At 45.7% G+C, this 22,643-nt stretch overlaps 1 protein-coding gene across 1 annotated transcript in view; it reads right to left on the reverse strand.

Annotated features, from left to right (window-relative positions):
* Positions 1-618: 618 nt before the first annotated feature.
* Positions 619-22,643, reverse strand: part of TRPV5 (transient receptor potential cation channel subfamily V member 5) — a 29,819-nt gene continuing 7,794 nt past the window's right edge. Inside the window, 10 exon segments of the mRNA XM_019632310.1 lie at positions 619-2,436; positions 3,163-3,269; positions 6,471-6,739; positions 9,643-9,709; positions 9,903-10,068; positions 10,261-10,337; positions 10,436-10,522; positions 20,618-20,830; positions 21,848-21,994; positions 22,376-22,641. Coding sequence (XP_019487855.1) covers positions 2,139-2,436; positions 3,163-3,269; positions 6,471-6,739; positions 9,643-9,709; positions 9,903-10,068; positions 10,261-10,337; positions 10,436-10,522; positions 20,618-20,830; positions 21,848-21,994; positions 22,376-22,641 — 1,697 coding nt within the window. The 3' untranslated portion in view covers positions 619-2,138.

The raw sequence follows: 22,643 nt of genomic DNA on the forward strand, positions 1-22,643 counted from the left end.
CACAGATGACTGAAGAGACAGAAAGAAAACTGGGTCTGGACACAGGCGGGAGTTCGGGTTTCCACAGGAGAGGAAGTGCTTCCATTGTGAAAGGAAATAAGAGCAATCGCGGTGGCTGGGCACTTTTAGAAACCGTGCCGCCCGTGCACCTGCGTGTGTGTGAGGGTGTGCATGCACGGTCGTGTGATCCCTCCCTGTTCCGCACTCGCCTGTGCTTTGCGTGAGGATCGGCATGAACCTGTCTGTGGTTTCACAAATCCCACTTATCTCTTTGCTATTCTAGAGCACAGTCCTCTAAAAAGCTGTTGTGGCTTTTTGGTGAGGGTGATGATCGGGCTGGGATGAGACGTGAAGGGCTGGAGACAAGAGGGAAGGAGGCTTCACACAAACCCCTGTGTTGGGCGCCCTGGACAGGACACCTAGTTCCCAACTTCCTTCCTGAAGAGGGATGGCCCATCTTCTATGATTGTAGTCCATGCAACAACTCAGCACAGGGTCAAAGGGAAATGCAGGTGGCTGGTGACATAGCCAGGAGCTAACTCCAAGCACAAGGATGATTAGCTGCTAATGAGCCACCAGAGGGACAGCCCATAAAAGAAATGATTGGCCAGTCAAGCATTGAGAGGCATAATTTACCACACACACTTAAAAACACACAAGGATGCAAAGGACGTACAAACACTTTAGACTCTGAGCCTCAAAAATCAAGGATAACACAACGCAGAAACAAGAAAATCAATACAATTCAAACATGGGCAAAAGACGTGAATAGACATTTCTAAAAAAAAAAAAGAAAGAAAGAAAAAACATCTACAGATGGCCAATAAAACATGAACAGGTGTTCAATGTCATTAGCCATCAGAGAAACACATGTCAAAACCACAGTAAGATAGCACGTCACACCCATTAGGATGGCTACTATCCAAAAAAAAAAAAAAAGTAGTAACAAATACTGGTGAGGATGTGGAGAAATTGGAGCCCTTATATATTGCTGGAGGAAATGTAAAAAGGCACAGCCACTGTAGGAAACAGAATAGCAGTTCCTCAAAAAAACTAAACATGGATTGCCATAAGATCCAGCAATTCCACTTCTAGGTCTGTACCCAAAGGAACTGAAAGCAGAGACTTAGATAATCGTACACCAATACTCACAGCAGTACTACTCACAATAGCCAAAAGGTGGAAACAACCCAAATGCCCATTGATGGATAAACAAAATTTGCATATGTACACAATTAAACTATTATTTGGCCTTAGAAAGGAGTGAAATCCTGGTACATGCTACAATATGGATGAATCTTGAAAACATTATGCTAAGTGAAATACATCAGACATGATAGAACTAATATTGTACGATTCCACTTTCACGAGGTGCCTAGGACAGTTAAATTTATAACAGGAAGTAGAATATTGGTTATCAGGGGCTGTGGGGAGTTCATGTTTCATGGGTACAAGAGTTTCAGCCGGAGATGATACAAAAGTTCTTCTAGAGATGAATACTGGTGAAAGTTGTACAACAATGTAAATGTAATTAATGCCACTGAACTGTATACCTACAAATGTTTAAAATGGTATATTTTATGTTACATGTATCTTACTTACCACAGTATTGTTTTTAGTACAGCAGGGATGGAGGGCCTATCTTCTTGCAGTTTTCTAGCTGGGGTTTGGTTACTAGGTGAGGAGGCAGTCCTCCAGGCGTACAGGGAAAAGGAAGGGCTTTGACCTCAGTGCCACAACTGGCTCTTTGCACATTGAGCCCGTGGAACCAGGCAGGTTGCACGGACGACTACTTTCTAGTGCCTGCGGAGGGGCAGAAAGAGAGAGGACCCAGGCATCAGCCTAGCACCCCTACCTCATGTCTTTGAGGCCTAAGTCCAGCGTTGCTGGAAGAGACACCGTCTTTTCCTAAGATGTGGGCCTTCCAAGAACACAGGAACTATGGGACCACAGATGCCCATCTCCAGAAACGCTTAGGTGAAGGGTGAGACACGGCCTCTAAGAATTACTCTGTCCACCTCCTCCCATGATTAACAGGCATGGAAGTTAGCTACTTGCATAGGAAAGTGTCTCTCTCTCTCTGCCCCCCCACCACCCCAGGCCACCCAAAGTTGCACCAGGAGTAACAGGGGTGCTAATTATAAATAGATATTTTCCTCTCCATCCCCATCGCCAAGGTCCAATCCAAGGTTCAAGTGTCCCAGGGTGTTGCGACGAAGGACCTCCCAGCCCCTGTGACTGCCGCTGCTGCAGGACGTGGTCCGGGACAGGGAGGGAGTTGGGAGGGTCGGGGAGGCTCTGGCTGGAGTCCCCCTGTCAACCACGGAGGGCTGCTTCTCAGAAAGATGTTCTTGTCCATCCTCCTTGTCTGACGACTTGAAAGCTTCCACGTAGCGAAGCACTCGCAAAGTGTTCTGATCGTGGTGGCTCTCAATTCTGAGGAGGGGAAAGGACTCAGTTGGTGGGAGGAGATGGGCCACAGGGAGAAATAGAGGTGAATGGGGGCACATGCAGGAAACAGGATCGAGAGGGGACGGAAGGGAGCAGAGCTGCAGTGAGAAGAGCCTCTAGGATCAAGCAAAGGCACGTACAGTGGAATGGCAGGCAAACTTCATTCAGGATTTGGAGGGGAGTAGGGCTTATGTGTGGGTATGATGGCGGGGGAAGGGACTATGGGTGAAATATGAAAAAGAAAGCAGAGCCAGTTAAGAGAAAAAATATGTCCCAAAGATGAGGAGATGCAATTCAGGAAAGAAATGAGAGAGGAAAGGCAGATGAGGAGCTAAGGGTAGACTATGAAAAAAGTTAGCTGCAAGGCAAGAATATGCTAGAAGAGGGGGTCAGGTGGGAACAAGACTAGAACAAGTTGGGTAACCCATGCCCACATCCGAGTATGGGTACACATATGTAGCCTTTCACGTGTTACCGCCCTGATGTACACACAGCCTGGCATCAGCTATCATCATCCTTTTCACCCCTCCTCTGCTTCAGGGCCCTCCTCCAAGCTGGCTGATGCAGTCTCACTTTATAAAGTGATGGCTTCTCCTTTGGGTCCAGTTTGGAATCCCAAGAATGGAGAGGAAGGTGATAAATGCGGTACTGGTCACCCTCGTCCCCATGGCATCACGCATTTTCAGCTCACACGTATACACTGTCACTCACCGCAGGAACCAGCGGTCCCCCAGCCCGTACTTGCACCCACAGATCCCAGAGCGAGGCCACAGGAAGCGAGGCATCTTTCTCTCCAGCATCACTGTAGTGGCCACGACCTGGGAGGAGAGAGGTAGAGAAAGATCTCAGAAAAGAGCCATGAGGGGGGCGGCCGGTTAGCTCAGGTGGTGAGAGAGCAGTGCTCATAACACCAAGGTTGCCGGTTCGATCCCCACATGGACCATTGTGAGCTGCGCCCTCCACAACTAGATTGAAACAACTACTTGACTTGGAGCTGATGGGTCCTGGAAAAAACATACTGTTACCCAATTCCCAATTAAAAAAAAAAAAGACTGTACCAATTAAAAAAAAGAAAGAAAGAAAGAAAGAAAGAAAGAAAGAAAGAAAGAAAGAAAGAAAGAAAGAAAGAAAGAAAGAAAAGAGCCATGAGGTTCAGAGAACACTGGAGGCCACCGACAGAGAGAACCCAAAGGCGTCTGTGAGATGAGGACACCGGGGATCAGTGGACATGACAGCCATTTACCCACCCCCTGGCCTGTGCTACCTGCTTTACTCATCATCCATCATAAAAGGAGAGAAAATATTTTATGAGTGTTTTGAATAAAACAGTGACCTCTACATTACTATTCAGGGTCATAGAAATTGAGTCACTCCAAACTAATCTCATTTGCTTTCTCATAGGAAAGCCAGAGACCAAGTGTCTTGATTTAAATAAAGGATGAAATAAAATCTCTATGATCTTGGGGATGATGTAATGCCGCTAGTGTTCAGGGAATTTACAGCAAATTAAATAGCTACATCCTAAGAAGGAAAAGAGTGGGTTAACGATGACAAACTTGGCAGGGAAAATTCTCGTGGCATGTCACATGTTCTGTACTCTGCCCAGCGCTCGTTAATTATGTAGATAAAACATTGAAGAAAAACTTACCAAATAGGCTTGTGACACAAAACTGGGAGGGATATGTAATTTTGCAAGGTGACAGAAGCACTATAAAAGTGACCTCACCTGAGTGGAATGCTGGTCAAAAACCAATAACATAAAATTTAAGGACACTAAATATAAGGTTCTCCATTTCTGTTTAAGACTCAAGTATCTGTGCAAGTACAGGAAAACGGTGAAGGAGCTTAGCTAAGTATTATAAGTTGTGTAACAAAGAAGTGGGGTTCTAGTTGATCATAAGCTTAACAAGGGCAAACTGCATATTTACTAAAAGACCTGAGTCAATTCTAAGTGCAATTTATAGTGTCGTATCTAAAGCAAAGAAACGCATGACCGCTCCTCATACTGCATTCTTCTAATCATATCAGGACGATTCTAGTTTCAAAAGGACCATGATCTATTATTAGGGCATGAACAGAAGGGTGCAGTCAGGATGGATTGGGGCCAGGAAGCTTTATAAACTAAAGGAACTACCAATCCTTTAAAAAGCGCAATCTTGTACTTTGTATTCTTCCACTTCCTGTCGGTCTTTCTCAGGACTCCACGCTTCTCTTGACCTTCTCTCAGTTTCTGAGTTGCACCACGTTCCCTCCAACTTCAGGACTTTCAACCACTCTGTGCCCTTTCCCTGGATAGCTCTTCTCCCTCTTTATCTTGAAAAGGACATTCGTTGTTTCTCCTGCACCATCTTTCAGCCCCCCACCTTCTCTAGCAATAGAGGCCATCTTTCATTGAGAGAACCACTCCGTCACTACTCTCAGTCCATCAGCTGGAGTAGGCTGGACTGCACCTAGTTCTGGTTCATTAGTCTATTCTCCCCCAAACTGCCACCCCCCACCACCACCACTATCCAGTCCTTGGCCTTAACCTTCAATTGAAGGATGGGCCTAGGGCTCAAGCTTGTAACCGAGATGGAACCTAGACTGGGTTCGCCAGGGGAAAGACGTTCTTTTAAAGGCTATATATTCCACAGTGTCAGGAAGCACGCAGAGTACAAAATGAGTGGGGCCCTTGGAGTTGTGCTATGAGGTATATCTGCTCGTTGCTGTGGGCGTTTAGTGCTTCTCTAAGCTATCTCACCAACATGATGGGGGAGGCTGCCTTAGAAGGGTCTGGACAAGAGAGCAGAGCAGAAAAACTGATATAATGTGTGAAACGGAGGTCTGGGCTCTGGCCAGACATGGCTGAAGCTAGCTTACTTCTTTACACTTTCCATTTACGAGAATCCACACATCCTCCCCCCACTGTCTTTATTTTTTTTCTAAGTCTCTTTGAGTTGGTTTCTGTCCCTGTGGCCAAGAGTCCTGGTTGATACAAACCCTAACCTCCATCCTTCTCCCTCATTCTTCTTCAATGCCTAACCCATGTTTATGGCTCATCTTACATGTCACTCCATCAGAACAGCATTTCCTAACTTTCTAGTCGGACTCCTCCTCTGTTGCATCCTGTTCTTAGCATCTTCTACTTCACTGTGACACTTGTGCTGCAATGGTCACTGCTTTCTGTGAAGTCACTTGTTTCATGTCTGTCTTCCCGACCAGATGGAGCCCTAAGAGGGCACAGGTTGCATCGGTGTGTTCATGCTTGGACCCCCAGCTCCTGGACATCTCCCAACACATAACGGACCCTAAATAATTATTGTTAAATGAATGAAAAGTCTGAGGGGATAAATAGTGGCTGTATTCAAATATTTGAATGGTACTCGTAAGGAAGAGAGTGTTCTGCATCATACAAGAGGTAAAGACTGGGGCCAAAGAATAGAATCAGAGAAAGATAGATTTTTACTCCATGTAACATGGACTTTTCTAATAACAAAAACAAGTTTCAAGTGTGAAATAAGCTCTTCTTCCAAGCACTGCCCAAATCCACATGATAATCATCATTTTAAAAGATATTGAATGACCCTCTGATCAATAAATGATTATACATTGGGTAGAAACTCAACTAGAGGACCACTAAAGACACTTCCAACTCTAAAATTTTATTAGCCTATGATGATATAAAGAAAAGATCATAGAGAAATGGGGATTTATAGAAGCCAATGGAAGATAGGTCCAAATGAAAACGTAGGATAGATAAGAACAAGGCAGCTTCTAGTTCCCACTGGGCTCAAAGGTGTCCCCTGAGTCTACTTCACCCCTGTGATCGACACCCTTGGATCTTGGGTGTTGATCCCACCCATACCCTACCATTCCGCCCCCCTTCTGTCCCCTCCATCTATCCACACGTACTTCTGTTGAGGAGACGGACCCACTGGGTCTTCTGTGACTCTCCTAAGAGTCGTGCACTATAACCGATCCCATTTTAATTTTTCTCTCCATCCCCTGCCCCTTAGTAAGACTAACACTTGTAAACTCACCTGAGCCCTCCAGAGCTCATCCCGCTCTTGGGCCACCCGCCAGTGAGTGTCCCCCATCATGGCAATGAACAGGTTGAGCATGAGCAGCGTGGCAATGATAGCGAAGACGGCATAGGTGATGCCATATATGAAGGGCAGGTCCACGTCATAGTTGGCGGGGCCATCGATGATGGTGAGGAAAAGCTCAAAGGTGCTGAACAGTGCCGTGGGGTAGTCGTAAAATTCCCCCAGCTCTCTGGGGTCTTCTGTCTGGAAGATGATAAAGAACGCTGCTCCGCCCAGGAAAAGGGCGTGGAGATGGGGGAAAAAGAGAGTTATCACAATAAGCATGGGCCTGGTGGGCATTCATTCTACTTCCAGCATATATCTCCACACACTGACACAGACTTATACACGCATAAATGGAGATGTGTGAATGTGTACACATGTGAGTCCCACTTTACCTGCGGGCCTGGCTAACCCTGATATATCCTATGACAGAGTTTATGATGCTGGGTAATGGTAATACTCAGCCATTTCGCAAAAGAATTATACATATATTTTATATATTGGGTTGTCATTAAAGTCATGATGCATTTTTGCAACAAAAATCATAGAAAAAAATGTCATGACTTTTTTAACAACCATATATACACACACACACACACACACACACACACACACATATACCGGGGGTATATATACACATAACTTGTATTCATCTTTTGTTATTGGTATATAGTGAATATTACAATTTTAACACAGTTTTTTCCTCTCTTAAAATGTATATACAGTTTTTTGGCACCCTCTGTATACGGGGGTGCCAAAAAAATGTATACACAAATTAAGAGATGTTATCTATGCTCAAGCAGTAGTTCGCTGTAATCACAAGTGTCTGGACACTGATGGTAACCACTTTGAGCGCCTCTTATAATCACAGAAGTCAAACGTGACTTGTATTCATTTTTTGTTATTGGTATTATTATTACAATTTTAATAAATTTTCCTTTCTTAAAATGTGTATATAATTTTTGGGCACCCTCTGTGTATGTATAAAACACACACACACACACACACACACACACACACACACACGGTTGTACATTCTGATCCATGGGGGATTTGTTCCAAGACCACCAGTGGGTGCCTGAAACCCCTGATAGTGCTGAACCATATTAATACCATGTTTTTTCTATCCATTCATGCCCATGATAAAGTTTAATTTATAAATTAGGTACAGTAAGAGATTGACAACAATAGCTAATACTAAAATAGGACAATTTTATACTATAATAATATACTATAATAAAAGCTCTGTGCCTGGTCTTCCTCTCTAAACGTCTTATTGTACTGTACTCACGTTTTCACTTAAAGGAAGCATTTTATGGCCTCTCTTTGGCAAATCTGAATTTCCAGTGTCACTAGTCTTGTGCTTTGGGACCACTATTAAGTAAAATAAGGGTTCCTTGAACACAAGTCCTAAGATGCCACAACAGTCAATATGATAAATGAGAGGCTACTAAGTCACTAACAGGTGGGGAGGGTCTATCGCATGGAGATGCTCGATGAAGAGATGGCTCACATCCCGGACCACGTGAGAGTTCATCACAAGACTCAGCACAGTGTGCAACTGAAAACATCTTATGAATTGTTTAGTTCTGACACTTTCCATTTAAAGTTCTCAGAGCATGGCTGCCTGCAGGTAACTGAAACCACAGAAAGCAAAACCGCTGATAAGAAGGAACTACGGTGTATACATAAGTCACATAACTGGTTTTTATATTTTAGAAAACCAAATATTTAAAAGGCCGGTTGTTACAAGAATACACAGAATCTTCAAAAATTTTAAAGAACTGAGCACATGAAAAGGTTAAAAGAAAACACCTTTAAAAAACATCTCCACGGTCTCTAGATAACCATCCATCACTCTGAGGTTCCCTGGGTGGACCATCATGGAAAGCTCTCTCTGCTCTATGTGTAGCCTACTGGATGGTCCTGAGCAAGCTGGAGCCTATTTATACACTAGAACCTTTAAAGGACTCTTCTCTGTGTGGGGAACTGAAGGATAAACAAGGTGACCCCAAGAGCAGAAAGAGGTTCTGTGACACAGTATTGCTTTTTATTTACTTAGAAAAAAAGCCAGTTCAACAACCAAGAAGAGACAGTTTAAGTGATTCTGGATTTAGGGAACAAAAATGACCCTGTTACCACTACCCTATTTTATGCATATGTAGATGCAAATAGGGTAAAGGGTGGGGAAAAAGGGTATAAGGAATAGTCCAAACAGGTCCACAATTTTACGCTTTTCTATATTGTTCAGCTCTTGGTGCAATTTTTCAGTCTACTGTCTTGTGAAAACCTCCATTAAGCAGGGGAATTCCTAGGACAGAAACAGTGCCTTTTGTCCTGAGTGTGAGTCTTTCTGAGTTTGGGGGGGGGGTCCTTTAAATATCATCTAGTACATCCTCTCATCTATGGATGTTCAATTGTAGAAATTCAACACTGGATTACAGCTGTTGCCATTCGCTCTTCCTTCATCTGTCTTCTACCCATTCACGTTCCCTCTCCCTTCCTCGGGCTCTGTTTTCTTGCTGGGTTCCTTTCTCTCTTCCCACTGCGCCTTGAGCCTTAAGTGAGCTCCCGCTTGCCTCGCTTTTCCCAGTGTCACTTCTCAACTCTTCTCTTCTCTTATTCCTTAAACTCTCCAAATGCCTTCTCCTGTACTGCCTTTCTAGAATTCTTTCCCATTCTCTCAACTCTGACCACACATAGAAAGCAAAGCACGTTATGTGTTATTGAATGCTTTAGGTTGCTTCTTCTGACGTGTGAACATGGCAGAGTTCAATACTGTACCATCTCTGTTTGCCTACACGGTTTTCTGAGATCCACAAGTGGTCAGTCTTTCCTGTTTAATGTCTCCCTCTCTCTCCAAAGCCCTTTTTCTATCTCTCCTTTAAAGATCTTGCAGGGCGGTGAGTCAGCATGAATGTTATTGGCCCAGAAATTCAGAGCACATGGGTCTACCTTCCAGGCCAACTTGTGACCCTGGTTCTATGGATATGAGCGTGCTTTTGGACTCACTTTCCACCAGGGGGAAAAAAAAAGCAGAGTGCAAATGAGAACTAAGAGTGAGAGTAAACTTTCTGGAGACTTGGAGCCAAGGATGTAATGGGAAAGGGAGTAGTGCTCTTACCTGAGGCAAATCCCAGAATAACCACAGCCATCAGCCAGCAGAAACGCATTAGGTCTCCAAAAATCATCTACAGGAAACGGGAGGTAAAGGAAGGTGGGCTGATCTTTTTTCCGTCTGCCCCTCAGCAGCTATCCGCTAACAGATCAGGAGGTCCCTATACTTCACCCAGATCCACTCTGAGCAGCGTTTTCCCCTCCCGCCCTTTGCCTGGGAAGATCCTATGGCTAAATCCAGAGGAACCTTTGGGGCAAGGCACACACCTTCTGGATCATGATGGTGAAGGGGCCCAGCATCTGGAATCCTCGGGCAAAGTACATGACGCTGCACCAGCCCAGCACCAGGGCGAGGGACAGGGGCACCACCTCCCCGGTGGTGTTGGTGAGCCGCATCACCATGGTCACCAGCACCAGGAAGGCATAGGTGATGCTGGGGTGAGAGCAGGGAGCAGCAAGTGAGAGGAGGGCTGAAAATATTCTAGGTCCTCTCCAGCACGCCCATGATTTGGATGGTACCCACACGCTCAGGCTTACACCCGAGAGAGAAATCCCTGCAGGTGAGAGTCGGCTGAGGCTGATTCTGGCAAGGGAAGGCAGGGGGATGGAAGGAAGGGATGCTCACATGATGATATGAAATGGCCCCCCGAGGACGGTCTGTCCAAAATAGCGAGAGGCACCAACCCTGAAGATGTCCGGGATCTGGGAAGAGGCCAATATGACAAATAGACCATGGAGACTGACGTTCTGTCTGGGGACTCGGGTGGATGGCCTCAGCCTGGACCCCACCTGCACCTTACCTCTAGGAACAGCATGATCACAGCCCCAGCAACGGTCACCAGCTCCCCCACCAGCCGGATTTTATCCTGTTCAGTCACATAAGCCTCCTGTGGGGGGAAATTCGGGATAAGAAGTGCTTTCTGATGCACTGGGAGTCAAATCCTTTGGGGCACGTGGTCTAAAGCAACTAAAGTCTATCCAAGATGAAGAAAAGCTCCCCTTACAACCATCCTGCCCTCCTCCATTGTATCTGTCATTGTGGTTAACTGTAACCAGGATATTACATTAAGGAGATTATATATATATATATATATATATATATATATATATGTTGTTTATGCTGATAACTTGACTATCACCTAGCAAGTCACCTTTTATATACATGTTGTGAGCAGCAATTTATGACATATGTACTGAGGAGCTGAGATCACAAATTAGGGCATCAAGTTAAAGTTACAGAAACAGTTAAAGTTACAGGCATCAGTGGCTTGGAACAGTTTCAGCTATGCGGAAAGTCCAGCTTTTCCAATCTCACTGTGATTCCCGGCAGGAAAAATCGACTAGAAACATCACAGAATTCAGTTTCCAGTATGGACCCAGAACCTACTTTGGCAAAACTTCGAATCAATCATTAGACCTCCCTGAGCTTGAGGTTCCTCATCTGTAAAATGGAAAGCCTGATGCTTATGTCCCATGGTTATTGTGAAGATCAAATTAGATGATGTGTCTGGATGTACTTCATACACCATAAAGCGCTATAGATATATTCATTGTGGTTTTATTATGATTTGGCAATAGCAAAAAGGGCAGACAAGGTGCTAGAGATTTTAGTTCTGAGGAAGGGCCCTTGCCTTAGCCTGAGCAGCATGTGTAGAAGGAATAGTTCTCAGGTCAAGGTGGACAGAAGATCACCCTCCTCCCATGCAAATTACTTCCCAGTGAAAGGCTTGCAATGTTACACACACACAGTGATAGAATTCTACAGTAATGATCCTTAACTTTTTTGAAGTTACAAGCCCATCTGATAATATCAGAAAGACTACAGACCCTCTTTCCAAAAAAACTGTGTTGATACATATGTAATGCCTACATTTTGTACCAATAATTTGTACCAATAATTTTAACACATTCAAGTACCCCCCGTAGGCTTCTGAGAACTCTACTCTCCAAGGTCACACCTCTGAATAGTGCACCCAACAAAGGAGCTGAGGGGCCCTGGAGCCAGCGGGAAAACTGATCTAAACTAGGAGGATGTGATCACTCGTTAGGCGTAAGAAACACTAATCATCTCTATACTTCTCAGAAATCAGAACCTCTGCTTAGAGGTTCCTTCGCTGGTCCAGAGAGGCACAGCTTTTGAAATAGGAAGAGATGCCATATGACAAGAGGTGATCCTTGGTATAAAGGAGGCACCTACTAAGTGCGGCATGGGGGCTCAGGATGTGTGTGTCAGCTCAGAAGAAGCCAAGGATATAGCCTTGCAGAGTAGGGCCAGACTTACCCGCAGATGGTAGAAATGCTTTGTGTCATCACGGGGGGCCAGGAAAAGAGTTGGTGTCTGTGTGCCTGGTGATCAATGTGATCTAACAACCTGTGACTAGACTCAGTTACTTTTTTGTTGCTTAAAGAACTGACGTTCTGGGCGGCCGGATGGCTCAGTTGGTTAGAGCGCATGCTCTTAACAACAAGGTTGCCGGTTAAACTCCCGCATGGGATGGTGGGCTGCGCCCCCTGCAACTAGAGTGGAAACGACCACTGGACTTGGAGCTGAGCTGCACTCTCCACAACTAAGACTGAAGGACAACAACTCGACTTGGAGCTGATGGGTCCTGGAAAAACACACTGTTTCCCAATAAAATTTCTTAAAAAAACAACAACAACTGACATTCTGTAAACTTCTAATGGTTATCTCTCTTGAGAAACTGGTCAATTTTATTTTTTCATACAAAGGGAAATTTCCCTTTTAGTTTGCTGCGAAGCTTAGAGTTCTTTTTTTTTTTTACCTCCATTTCTAGCAACTACTTCGAATACACCTCTCCTCCATCCTGAAATTCAGTTTATGGGCCTTGTCCGTTTCTTTATCTTACTGTTCCTACGGCAGCATCTGTCTTCAATTGTAAAATACATTAACTCCTTTTGAGAGTCAGGTCGTAGGTAGTAGGATAACTGCCACCAATCTTTCTTTAGTTCGACTAAGAAGAAGAAAAAAACAACACTGTGCACAAGTTGGCAGGAATGGTTGTGGGGGATCCGAGTGCCCCTAGGGGACAGTGCAAGAGTAGCACCAGCTACTCCCCCAAGAAAAGAAAAAGTGAAACCCCAACCAATGGGGAATGTTGGGGACAGTTGGGGTCACCACAACTTCCTTCTGGGGCTTCCCCTCATCAGCACCCCTTTGCTTGTTCAACAAATTCCTTTACTAGAAGTTTCCCTGCGCAAGTTCAGCCATGAGTAGCAGAGGTGTCCAGAGGCCATAAGCTTTTGCACCAGCTCCACCTGGGATCTGACTGCCCTAGAGTAGCTTCCTCAACCACTCTGTCCCCTAAGTTCCTCTCCCTTAACCTTTGCTCGGGCACAACTGATCTCACAGATTTAGCATTTATAGGGCTGCTGTATCTGGCGGCGTACTGCACAGTAATAGGCAAAGCTTATACTACATTTATGTAATAAACATATATTGTTTTTACTTTGTGGCAAATTAAAATTTCATTCTGAATAAATAATAAGCATGCCTACACGTTGTTTTCATTCATTTTCAATTTAAATAAATAAATGTCATACACACATCTAGTAGATGCATTGCGCCTGAACTCTTAACTTTCGCATTGCGCCCAATGGGGGGTTAAACCAGGTGGCACAGTGCTACGTTCGCCTTTCTCCACCACCTTTTCCTGGCTTGCCTTTACATAATCATCAGGACTTAGGTGACAGCAGTCGTCCCGGGTCAGGTGTCTCTCGTGTAGGTCCACAGTGCCACTCTCTGCTTATGGCTGTCACCCAGCACACTGCAACCGTCTGGGGACTCCAGGTGTCACCAGTCATCTTAGAACTCCCTGAGAGCTGGGACCTCTAACTCCTACTTTTTACCCATGACACACAGCACAGTAGGTGCTCCATTAATAAGAAATCAAAGAAGGAAGGAGGGAAAGGAAAGGTGAGTAGGCCGAGCCTGATCTGAGAGTTAGTGGCAGAAGGGTAGTCAGGGGAGAAAAGGAAGTGGGGATAAGGAAAAAGATGATGATTTACTGGGCTTTCTGGGATTTTCAGGTCACTAGCTCAGAGTCACCTAAGCATGCCTGGCTAATAATGCACTGAGAAAATATTCCACCCCACCCCTTTAAAAACAAATGTCTTCCAGCAATGACTAGAAGTCTTTACATCATCACATGGAATTTAAGGAGTTGTCAGCAGCCAGATCCCCTGCAGAGGCTGACTGAATTGAGACTTGGCCCTTGAGGTTGCTGTCTCGCATCAGCTGGCTGGGCTTGCTGTCTTGAAGGAAATACCCAGAGAGGGTGTGTACAGCAGAGCCATGTACCCCTGTGTGCAAGGGTGGGGAACATAGGAGGAAGTTGGGAGAAAACCAAACAAAGTTGTCAAACCCCAGTCCTAGACCCACTTTTCCTCCCCAAGATCCCAGGCTTGCAAAGAAATGGACCCAGAAAGAATCCTGCTGGCTGGTAATGAAGAGTTACTCTGATTCAATCATCTAAACTGTGCAGGGGTTTGTAAGCAGGCTGCCCAACAGAAACAACTAGGAAGTTTTTGTCACAACACCCGTGCCCAGGCAAACCTGGGGGCTCTCATCCAATTAGTTTGGAGCGGGGACCTCACATGCAATATTTAGATGTAGACATTCCTGCTATGAGGTCTGACAATAAAGTTCTTGAACTTGCCACCGTGCACTTACATTGGCAGCACTGTACAAAAAGCTCAATAAGGTTTCAGAACCTTAGTGTATCAGTGTCTCACAGCTGTGTTCGTGTCAACGTGTAGCGGTGTCTTGCTGAGTGGCATTCATTATTGTTGTTGTGTGTTTTTGTGTGCCGTCATGAGAATGTCTGAGCTGGAATTAGAGCAATGAACAAACATTACATTTCTTGTTAAACTTGACAAGAGTGGAAGTGAAATCAGGGACACATTAGTTTAAGTTTATAGGGACAATGCCATGAAGAAAATGGCAGTGTACAAATGGATTAAATGTTTTCCTGAGAGGAGAGAACGTGTCATTGATGAAGAGAGGTCAGGGCGTCCAGTAACGAGCAGAACTGACAAAAACATTGCAAAAATTCAACCAATTATGCATCAAAATCACTGGCTGACTGTGAGAAGCATAGCAGACCAAGGAAACATCGATAGAGAAACAGTTAGGAAAATCTTAACTGAAAATCTTGGCGTGAAAAAGGTGTGTGCAAAATGGTTCCAAAGGAGCTCACTGATTAACAAAAGCAAAGGAGAGTCGAAGTTTGCCAAGACCTTTTGGAGAGGCAAGATGATGTTTTGGGCCATGTTATCACTGGTGATGAAACATGGGTGTACCAACACAACCCTGAAACAAAGCATCAAAGTGCACAATGGAAGTCGACCAATTCTCCACGACCAACAAAAAAGTTCTGTCAGTCCAAATCAAGAATCAAAACGATGTTGCTAACCTTTTTTTGATATCAGAGTGATTATTCATTATAAAATTGTACCAACTGGACAAACAGTTAACCAAGTTTACTATTTGAAAGTGCTGAAAAGGCTGCATGAAAAAGTTAGATGAAAATGACCTGAACTTTTCGCCAACAATTCATGGGCTCTTGTATCATGACAATGTACCAGCTTACACAGCACTGTCTGTGAGGGAGATTTTAGCCAGTAAACAAACAACTTATTGGAACACCCTCCCTACTCACCTTATCTGCCCCCCAATGACTTCTTTCTTCACTCAAAGATAAAGGAAATATTGAACAGAAGATATTTTGATGACATTAAGGACATCAAGGGTAATACGACGACAGCTCTGATGGCCATTCCAGAAAGAGTTCCAAAATTGCTTTGAAGAGTGGACTAGGTGCTGGCATCAGTGAATAGCTTCCCAAGGAAAGTGCTTCAAAGATGACTGCAGTGATATTCAGCAATGAAGTATGTAGCACTTTTTCTAGGATGAGTTCATGAACTTAATTGTAAGACCTCGTATGTACCCCAAGTTGAGAACCAGTGTGCCAAAGAGAGAGAGAAAAATCCCCAGGTTCCAATCTAAGGCTACCTTAAGGACTTGTTTCATGTCCCAGTCTCTGCATTTTATCAGGAGGATGAATCTAGGAAATTTCTACTCTCTACAGAGGAGTCCTTACCACAGCAGTATGACTTACCCTGTACACCAATAGGTTAACCACATCAGAAAATGGTGCCTATAATCAAATCTAGAAAAATAGACAGTAGCTCTGGAAGCTGGGGGTGGGGCACTTCCATATCTGACGCCTTGCACTCCAGCGTCCCACATCCTGACAGGGAAAGATTACATGTGACCAGATAAAGGTGACTGTGGCAGGTGCTGGCTCAGGGCAAAACCTGGAGACACATTTCTCATGCAAGGGGTCCCTTCAGAAATGGAATCCAGCATTCATCTGTTGGGAGAAATGGCCTGGCTTGATATTAAAGGTGAAGGTTCCAAAGTAAAGCAGACCAGACCCCAGTCCCAGCACCGCCCTTACTAGCTGAGTGTCTTTACCAAAGAACTTAACCTCGCTTGACCTCAGATTCGCCAACTTTAAAAGTGGGGGATAGGGGCGGCCGGGTGGCTCAGTTGGTTAGAGCGTGTGCTCTTAACAACAAGGTTGCGGGTTCGACTCCTGCACCTTCTGCAACTAGATTAAAAATGCGACTGGACTTGGAGCTGAGCTGCACCCTCCACAAGTAACACTAAAGGACAACAACTTGACTTGGAGCTGATGGGTCCTGGAAAAAACACATAGTTCCCCAATAAAGTTTAAAAAAAAAAGTGGGTCATAATTTTATTTATCTCTGAGGATCAAATGATATAAAAGTGCTTTGTCATCCAAAACGTGGTCTATAGAATCTCATCAGCATCACCCAGCAGTGAGTCAGAAATACAGGTCTCGGGTCCCACCCCAGGCTTGCTGCCAGGAGCTGCTTTCCCAAGATCTCAGAGGAACGAGGGAAACGAGGCTAGAGGGCGCAACACAAGCACTCGGTATGTGTTATTTTTACCTCCCTGGCTCCCTGATTCTCCTCATCTCTTTCCCTGTCTTTAGTTTGCTGTGCTTCCTCCACAGTGAGCTGGTTAGGAGCCCTGAGCAAATTACTGTAGAGTTGGAGATCAGTTGGTTTCCAAATAGCTGTGGTGCTTTGAGTTGTGGAGAGCTTATGGGAAATACTGATGTGTAGACAAATCAGTCCCACTGACTGTGACAGGTGGAGGCTGATCTAAAGTGGATGGAAACCCACCAGTCATTCCTGCCAAAGTCCTCGCCCTTGCTCTCTGCATCCAGTGCATCACACAGTAGCCACGGTTTTACCTTAAATAAATCTCCTGATGAATGGACAAGCCCCTCTCTCGGTCTCACCAGGGCCAAGCCACCATCGTCTCATTTGCTGACCTGTAATAACCTCTTAACCAGCCTCCCAACATCCTCTCTGGCCCTCTCAGATCTGTTCTCTGCCCTACAAACAGAGGCATTTTTCTAAAACAAAGTCTTGTCAAGGCCCTTCCTTATTTATAATCCTTCAGAGTTTCCCATTACTGTCGGGATAGCGTCAATTCTTCGATGTGGCCGGCAAGGTCCAGGGTGATTTGGGGAGGGTCTGCATGGACAACCTCGTCTGGAGCTTCCGACCCAGCTCCCTGGGCTGTCGTGAGCCTTCTTTCAGTTCCCAGATGTTGCTAAGGTTCTTTGTATCGGCTTTCTTTCTGCCCAGAACTCACTTTTCACCTTGAACCCTTGCCCAGATCTCAGATCAGTTAAGTTCCTCAGGGAAGCCTTCTCTGGCCTTCCAGAGTTCCCAGGCCCCTGTTATAAGCTATCTTAATGCCCTGTTCCTTTCCTTATCATAGGAAAAAATAATGTGAATTGTAACAAGCACAGGTTGTGATGAAATATCTTTTCATTTAATTAACACAAACCAGTCTGTAAACTTTCAAAAGGCAGAGACTGCATGTGTTTTGCATTTCTGACACCGGGAATACTATTTAGGCTCTAGGGGGCTCTTGATGTTACTTGTTTAATGAATGAATTAGTGCAATGTTTTGGGGAAAGGGCAGGGGAGGGATCGAGGAACTTCTTCAGAGACAAAAAGAAGATCTGATGGTGAGAGGCTGACGCCCTCTTGCTGAACGGCACATCAGGAATCTAAATGATCAGAGTGATCGACTTAAGAATGGGGTGTTGGAGCTGAGTCCATCTCAAAGATGGAAGCCAGTAGCTCTCAGCCCCAGCTAAATCTTAGGGTCACTCAAAGAGTTTCTTCAAAATCCTAATGCCAGGGCCTCAGCTTCAAACATTCTGATTGATTAGGTGTGACACAGCTTAGAACTAGTATTTTTAGCAGTTTTCCACGTTTCAGTCTTGATTAAAAACCACTGATCTAACAGGACGTAGGGTCGGCCCAAGGCCAAACGGCTACGTTTGGTTTCAGAGTTAGGACTAATACTCAAGCCGCCTAACTCCCAGACTTTGAACTTTCTACTCAACTGGAAACCCAAGAGAACTAGTACTACAGTGGGTGTTGTTCTTCCCAAACCAGATTGACATTAAATGGAGATAGGAAATTAACTGTAGTTAATTGATAGAGTTCTTGGCAAATGCAGGAAAAGCATACCTTTTATGAGGCATCTTAGAGTGATGATACCCATCCATTAAGATATCTCCAAAACTGGATAAACTAACTCCATCCTCATCTACATCTTCTTTTGTGTAGTCTGTGCCACCTCATAGAAACAGATGAGCTTTTCCTTTCATGTCAACTGTCTTGAGATGGTGCTCTGGGCTGTGCTCATGGAGCCCATTGACTTTTTCAGGTCCCATGAGAGTCACAGTAGGAATTTTACAGTGACTGAGAGCCCTGTGCATCCAGATTGAGTAATATAATTGGATGTTAAAGTATTCATTTATCTAAGAAAAAGCTCCATTGGCTAACTGATATGTCAGCAATGGCATCGATCCAGTCAATACTCCATATTAGTGCATTTTCATTTTTCTGCAACTTTCAAGTAATAAAAGAATAGGAGAAAAAAAGGCATTTTCTATTATTGAAGAAATCTGCTGTATCATGAAAGCTGAACCTTTCAAATCATGGTGATAAGTGTGGGAGCCCCTGATATAACCCAAATTGACTTACTACTGAATAAGAGGAACACAAATAGTCCATAAACTCAAGATCAAGTCTCAAGGGGCGACGCCAAAGAATAAGGGACCTGGCACTGGTGTGCTTTGCTATCCAAACCCCTTACAAATACATTCTTAACCTTCTTAGTCCCCCTTCCCCACCAGGAAAAAAACATTGGAAAGTCAAGAGTCTTCTTTGGGGCCAAGGTGGCTGTTACCTAAGTGGAAGGCAAAGGGTAAAAATGCTAAAGGGGAGAAGGAAGGAATAGGAGAGAGGGAAAAAAAGAAAAAAAAAAAGGATAGGTAGCTGCAACCAGCAACAATTATGTTTCACCTAGTCCTGAGGCAAGGGGAGGGGTTTTAAAATATAATTGAGACTATCTGGGTCAAAGCAACATGTTTGTGCATAATTAGTCCTGCCCTAAAGAGAGAGAGAGACACACAGGGAGGAGGCTCAGCATCACCCAACATGTGGGCCAGAAAGCTATCTACATTCTAGATCCAGAGACCACCCCCAACTAAGTTTGAGACAAATGAAGGTTGGGGAAGGGCGCGTCTGAGGAAATAGAGCCAGGGGTGTTGGAAAAGTCCAGCCTTCCCCAACTCGTTCAAGTTTATACCTTTTCCCATTTCCACTCACACGCCCATCCCACGTGGCCACCTCCGAAATGTCCTGATTTCCCCTTGTGTGGTGTCCACGGCAGGGACAACCTTCAGGCTCAGTTTGAGATGCATGAGACGCAACCTGCCCTGAGCGCCCCTGTGCCCGCCTCTAACAAGGGAACCCTACTTTGAGAAGGTGGCCCTGTGTAGAGGTTGAACAACAGTTATAGAAGCCGAAGAGATGGAGTGTCTTGACCTGCTTTGGGTTTAGTGAGGCACTTCACCCTGTACTCCCTCTGTGCGTACCACTGTCTTTGGGCTGACTTTGCTCCTTGATGAGGCAGGCAGTTTATGCTCACTTTCTCACCCTAGTCCAGGCTGAGCTCTACTGATGGCTGGCCCATCCTGCATGGAGCATAAGTCTTCAGCCACCTAGCTCTTACTTGCCTGGAAAAATTCTTCTTTCTCTGTCTTTCACTGTCTACCCACATGGCTGCACCCCCTTTCAGCTATTTGCAGGTCACAATTGTCCTGTGAGCAATAAACCAGCCCAAATGTAGCTATGCTTGTTGAATGACTATGCTCAGAAATACTCATATGAGTCTACTCATTCTGCTACAAATGAAGGAAGGTTTGCTCCCTTCAGCAACAGCCTCTTACATTTCCTCCAAGCCTCTGCTCAGCCATTGTCACCACCCAGGTCTCTGAAGGACACCACAGAATGGCAAGCCCACAAGAGTAAAAGGGACCTCAAAGCTTATTTGCTTCAACCTGCTATGAGCCAGGCCTCCTTCTGCAGCGTATCTGACAGGTGGTCAGACGGCTGACACATCACAGCCAACGTGCTCACATTGACAGTACACAGAAGATAATGCAAGCCAGGGGGGCTACGTTGCCCAAATGGACCAGAAACGGACTCAGAACACAATCTCCCTCCCTTTAGAACAACAGGGTTTCCGATAAAGCTCACATTACAGCAGACTAGTCCCCTCTATAAACTGAAGGGAATTTTACAAATGCACAGTGTTCATGACAGCAAGCATTCTTTCAGAGTTAATGGGAAGCCATAGCTCCCTGGACAAATGTGCATTTACTCATTAGGTGTCCTCGCTGGCCCCTTGTCTCGTGTCTGATTTCTGTCTGGGGGAGTGAGAGCCTGCGGCTGTTGGAGCCCCGTGAGGGGTGCCTCTCCTGGGTAGTATTGCTCTGGTCTCTGGCACCATCACCCTATGTTTACACTCCCTTTCAGCCCCCTGGGAGGAGAGTCACCTGCAGTCGCTTCTGTTCCAGCACGGTAATATCACGGGCATCTGTGCGATTGCAACTACGAAACTTGAGGGGGCGGTAGACGCAGCACATGGTGAAGCAGATGATATAGAGCACATACAATGCGCCCAGCAGGCAGAAATAGGGCCGCCCGTATTTCCTCCACTTGAAGCTCACCAGCTGCTTCACCGGGGTCTGCTCCAGGATCTGGCGAGCCTGCCATGGAGGAGAATGTAACTTGGGGTGACCAACATAGTGAGGCATGCTGGGCTGCCCACTGGGCCCCAGACGGACAGGGCAGCAATCAACACCAGCATCATTCATTCAGTGACTCAGTCATTGGTTTTACAGACAGGTAGGACATTTCTACGCTTATACTAGGCCCTGGTGTGCTGCTGCAGATAAACGATTTACAGAAGTAAACACAAGACACGACAGCGTCATTGGGGCTTGAAGGGTGAGCAGTAGACAGGTGAGTGAAGGGAGAGTTGGGAAAATGATTCCATGAAGTAGCAGCAGTTGCCAAGGCAGGACGGTATGAGGAGCTGTTTGCAGGTGAGGTGTTTGGGGATAGGAGAGAACCCGTTGGGAGTGGCAGGCAGGAGTTCTAATGGGTGAAGTAGATCGTGGCCACATCATCCTATATCATGAATGCTATGGTAAGGAGTTTGAATGCTTTTTCTGAATGCAACAGGAAGCAGTTGGGGGTCCAAGCAAGGAAGCGGTCAGATTTGTGAACTGGAGAAGGGCGACCGAGGACACAGGTCGGGCAGCAGGATGTGGCAATAGCCTAAGCCGGGTGGGTTGGCCCTCTGACTTAAGTAGACAGTGAAAGGCTAAAGATACAAATGAGAGAAGATCATGGATGGCCCTCTGCAGAACTAAGAAAAAGCAAATTCAAAGCACATCTGGGTGCTCAATAAGCTGAATGAGTGAATGAGTGAATGAGTGAATGAATGAATGAATGAATGAATGAACGAACAAATGAATGATAGGAAGCAACTTCCATTTGGAAAGTTCCTCATCTGAAATGCTAATATGAAGAAGGGAAGGAGAAGGGACAGGCTAAGCAGAGGATGAGTGCAGTCAGGAAAGGGTGTTGATTGGAATTCTCTCCCAAAGGACCCAGGAGTCTCAGCTCCATCTACAATAAGGCGGGGAAGTGTTTAGAGCCCTAAGCAAAGAGGCGCTTCACAGACACCTGACGGTCCCAGACTCCCCTAGCATCCATACCTCCCGCTTCTTGGAGGAGACCACGAGCTCTAGAAAGGACACCTTCTCTCCCCAGGAATCGATCTCCGTGAGGTCATAGAGAGTGGAGGTCAACGGCCCGTAAGTCCACTGGATGTGCTTCCGCTTCTGCATCAGGTGCTGGAACATCTTGGAGAACACAGTGGTGAGTCGGAGGGTCAGTGTGTGGAAAAGTCGGTCTCGGGGACACCACCATGGAAGAGGGCTGGTGCCCCATCCTCAGGACTGACCCACAGTCAGGAATTGGCAGGCCTTTGATGACATGGACCTCCTTGTTATTTTTTGGTTATCTTTCCTTCCCACAAACCCTATAAAGACCTGAAAGAAGGGAACAGGAAAAGGGAGCAGAACTTTGGGGTCCCTGCAGATATTCTAAAAGTCCTCCTGACTCGGGGATGCCTGAGGTTGAGGATTTTAGTGACAAAGTCAGAAGTAAGGGCCTACCACCCTTTTGGGGAGTTTGGGAAGACGTGTCATGAGAACCACACATGAAGTTAGGGGGTCCCTCACCACAGTGTTGCCCTCCACTCCGGCCAGCTTGAAGGGGGTGAGGCCCTGGTGGTTGGGCAGCAGGTCCAGGGCCTGCCGGCGGTCCCCACGCCCGTCGTAGGACAGCAGCAGGTTGTACATCTGGCAGGCAAAGGTTTTGTTGGGCTGGAGGACGAGGATGTGCAGCACTGTGTTTCCTGGGGGAGGACACGGGTGTCACGTGGCTGCTGGACCCAAGTCCCTGATGCTCCCCGTCCCCACCCCAGGGTAGGCCTCCCGGTTGTCCCAG

The sequence above is a fragment of the Hipposideros armiger genome, unplaced genomic scaffold (assembly GCF_001890085.2).
Source record: "Hipposideros armiger isolate ML-2016 unplaced genomic scaffold, ASM189008v1 scaffold_1116, whole genome shotgun sequence".
Lineage (NCBI taxonomy): Eukaryota > Metazoa > Chordata > Mammalia > Chiroptera > Hipposideridae > Hipposideros > Hipposideros armiger.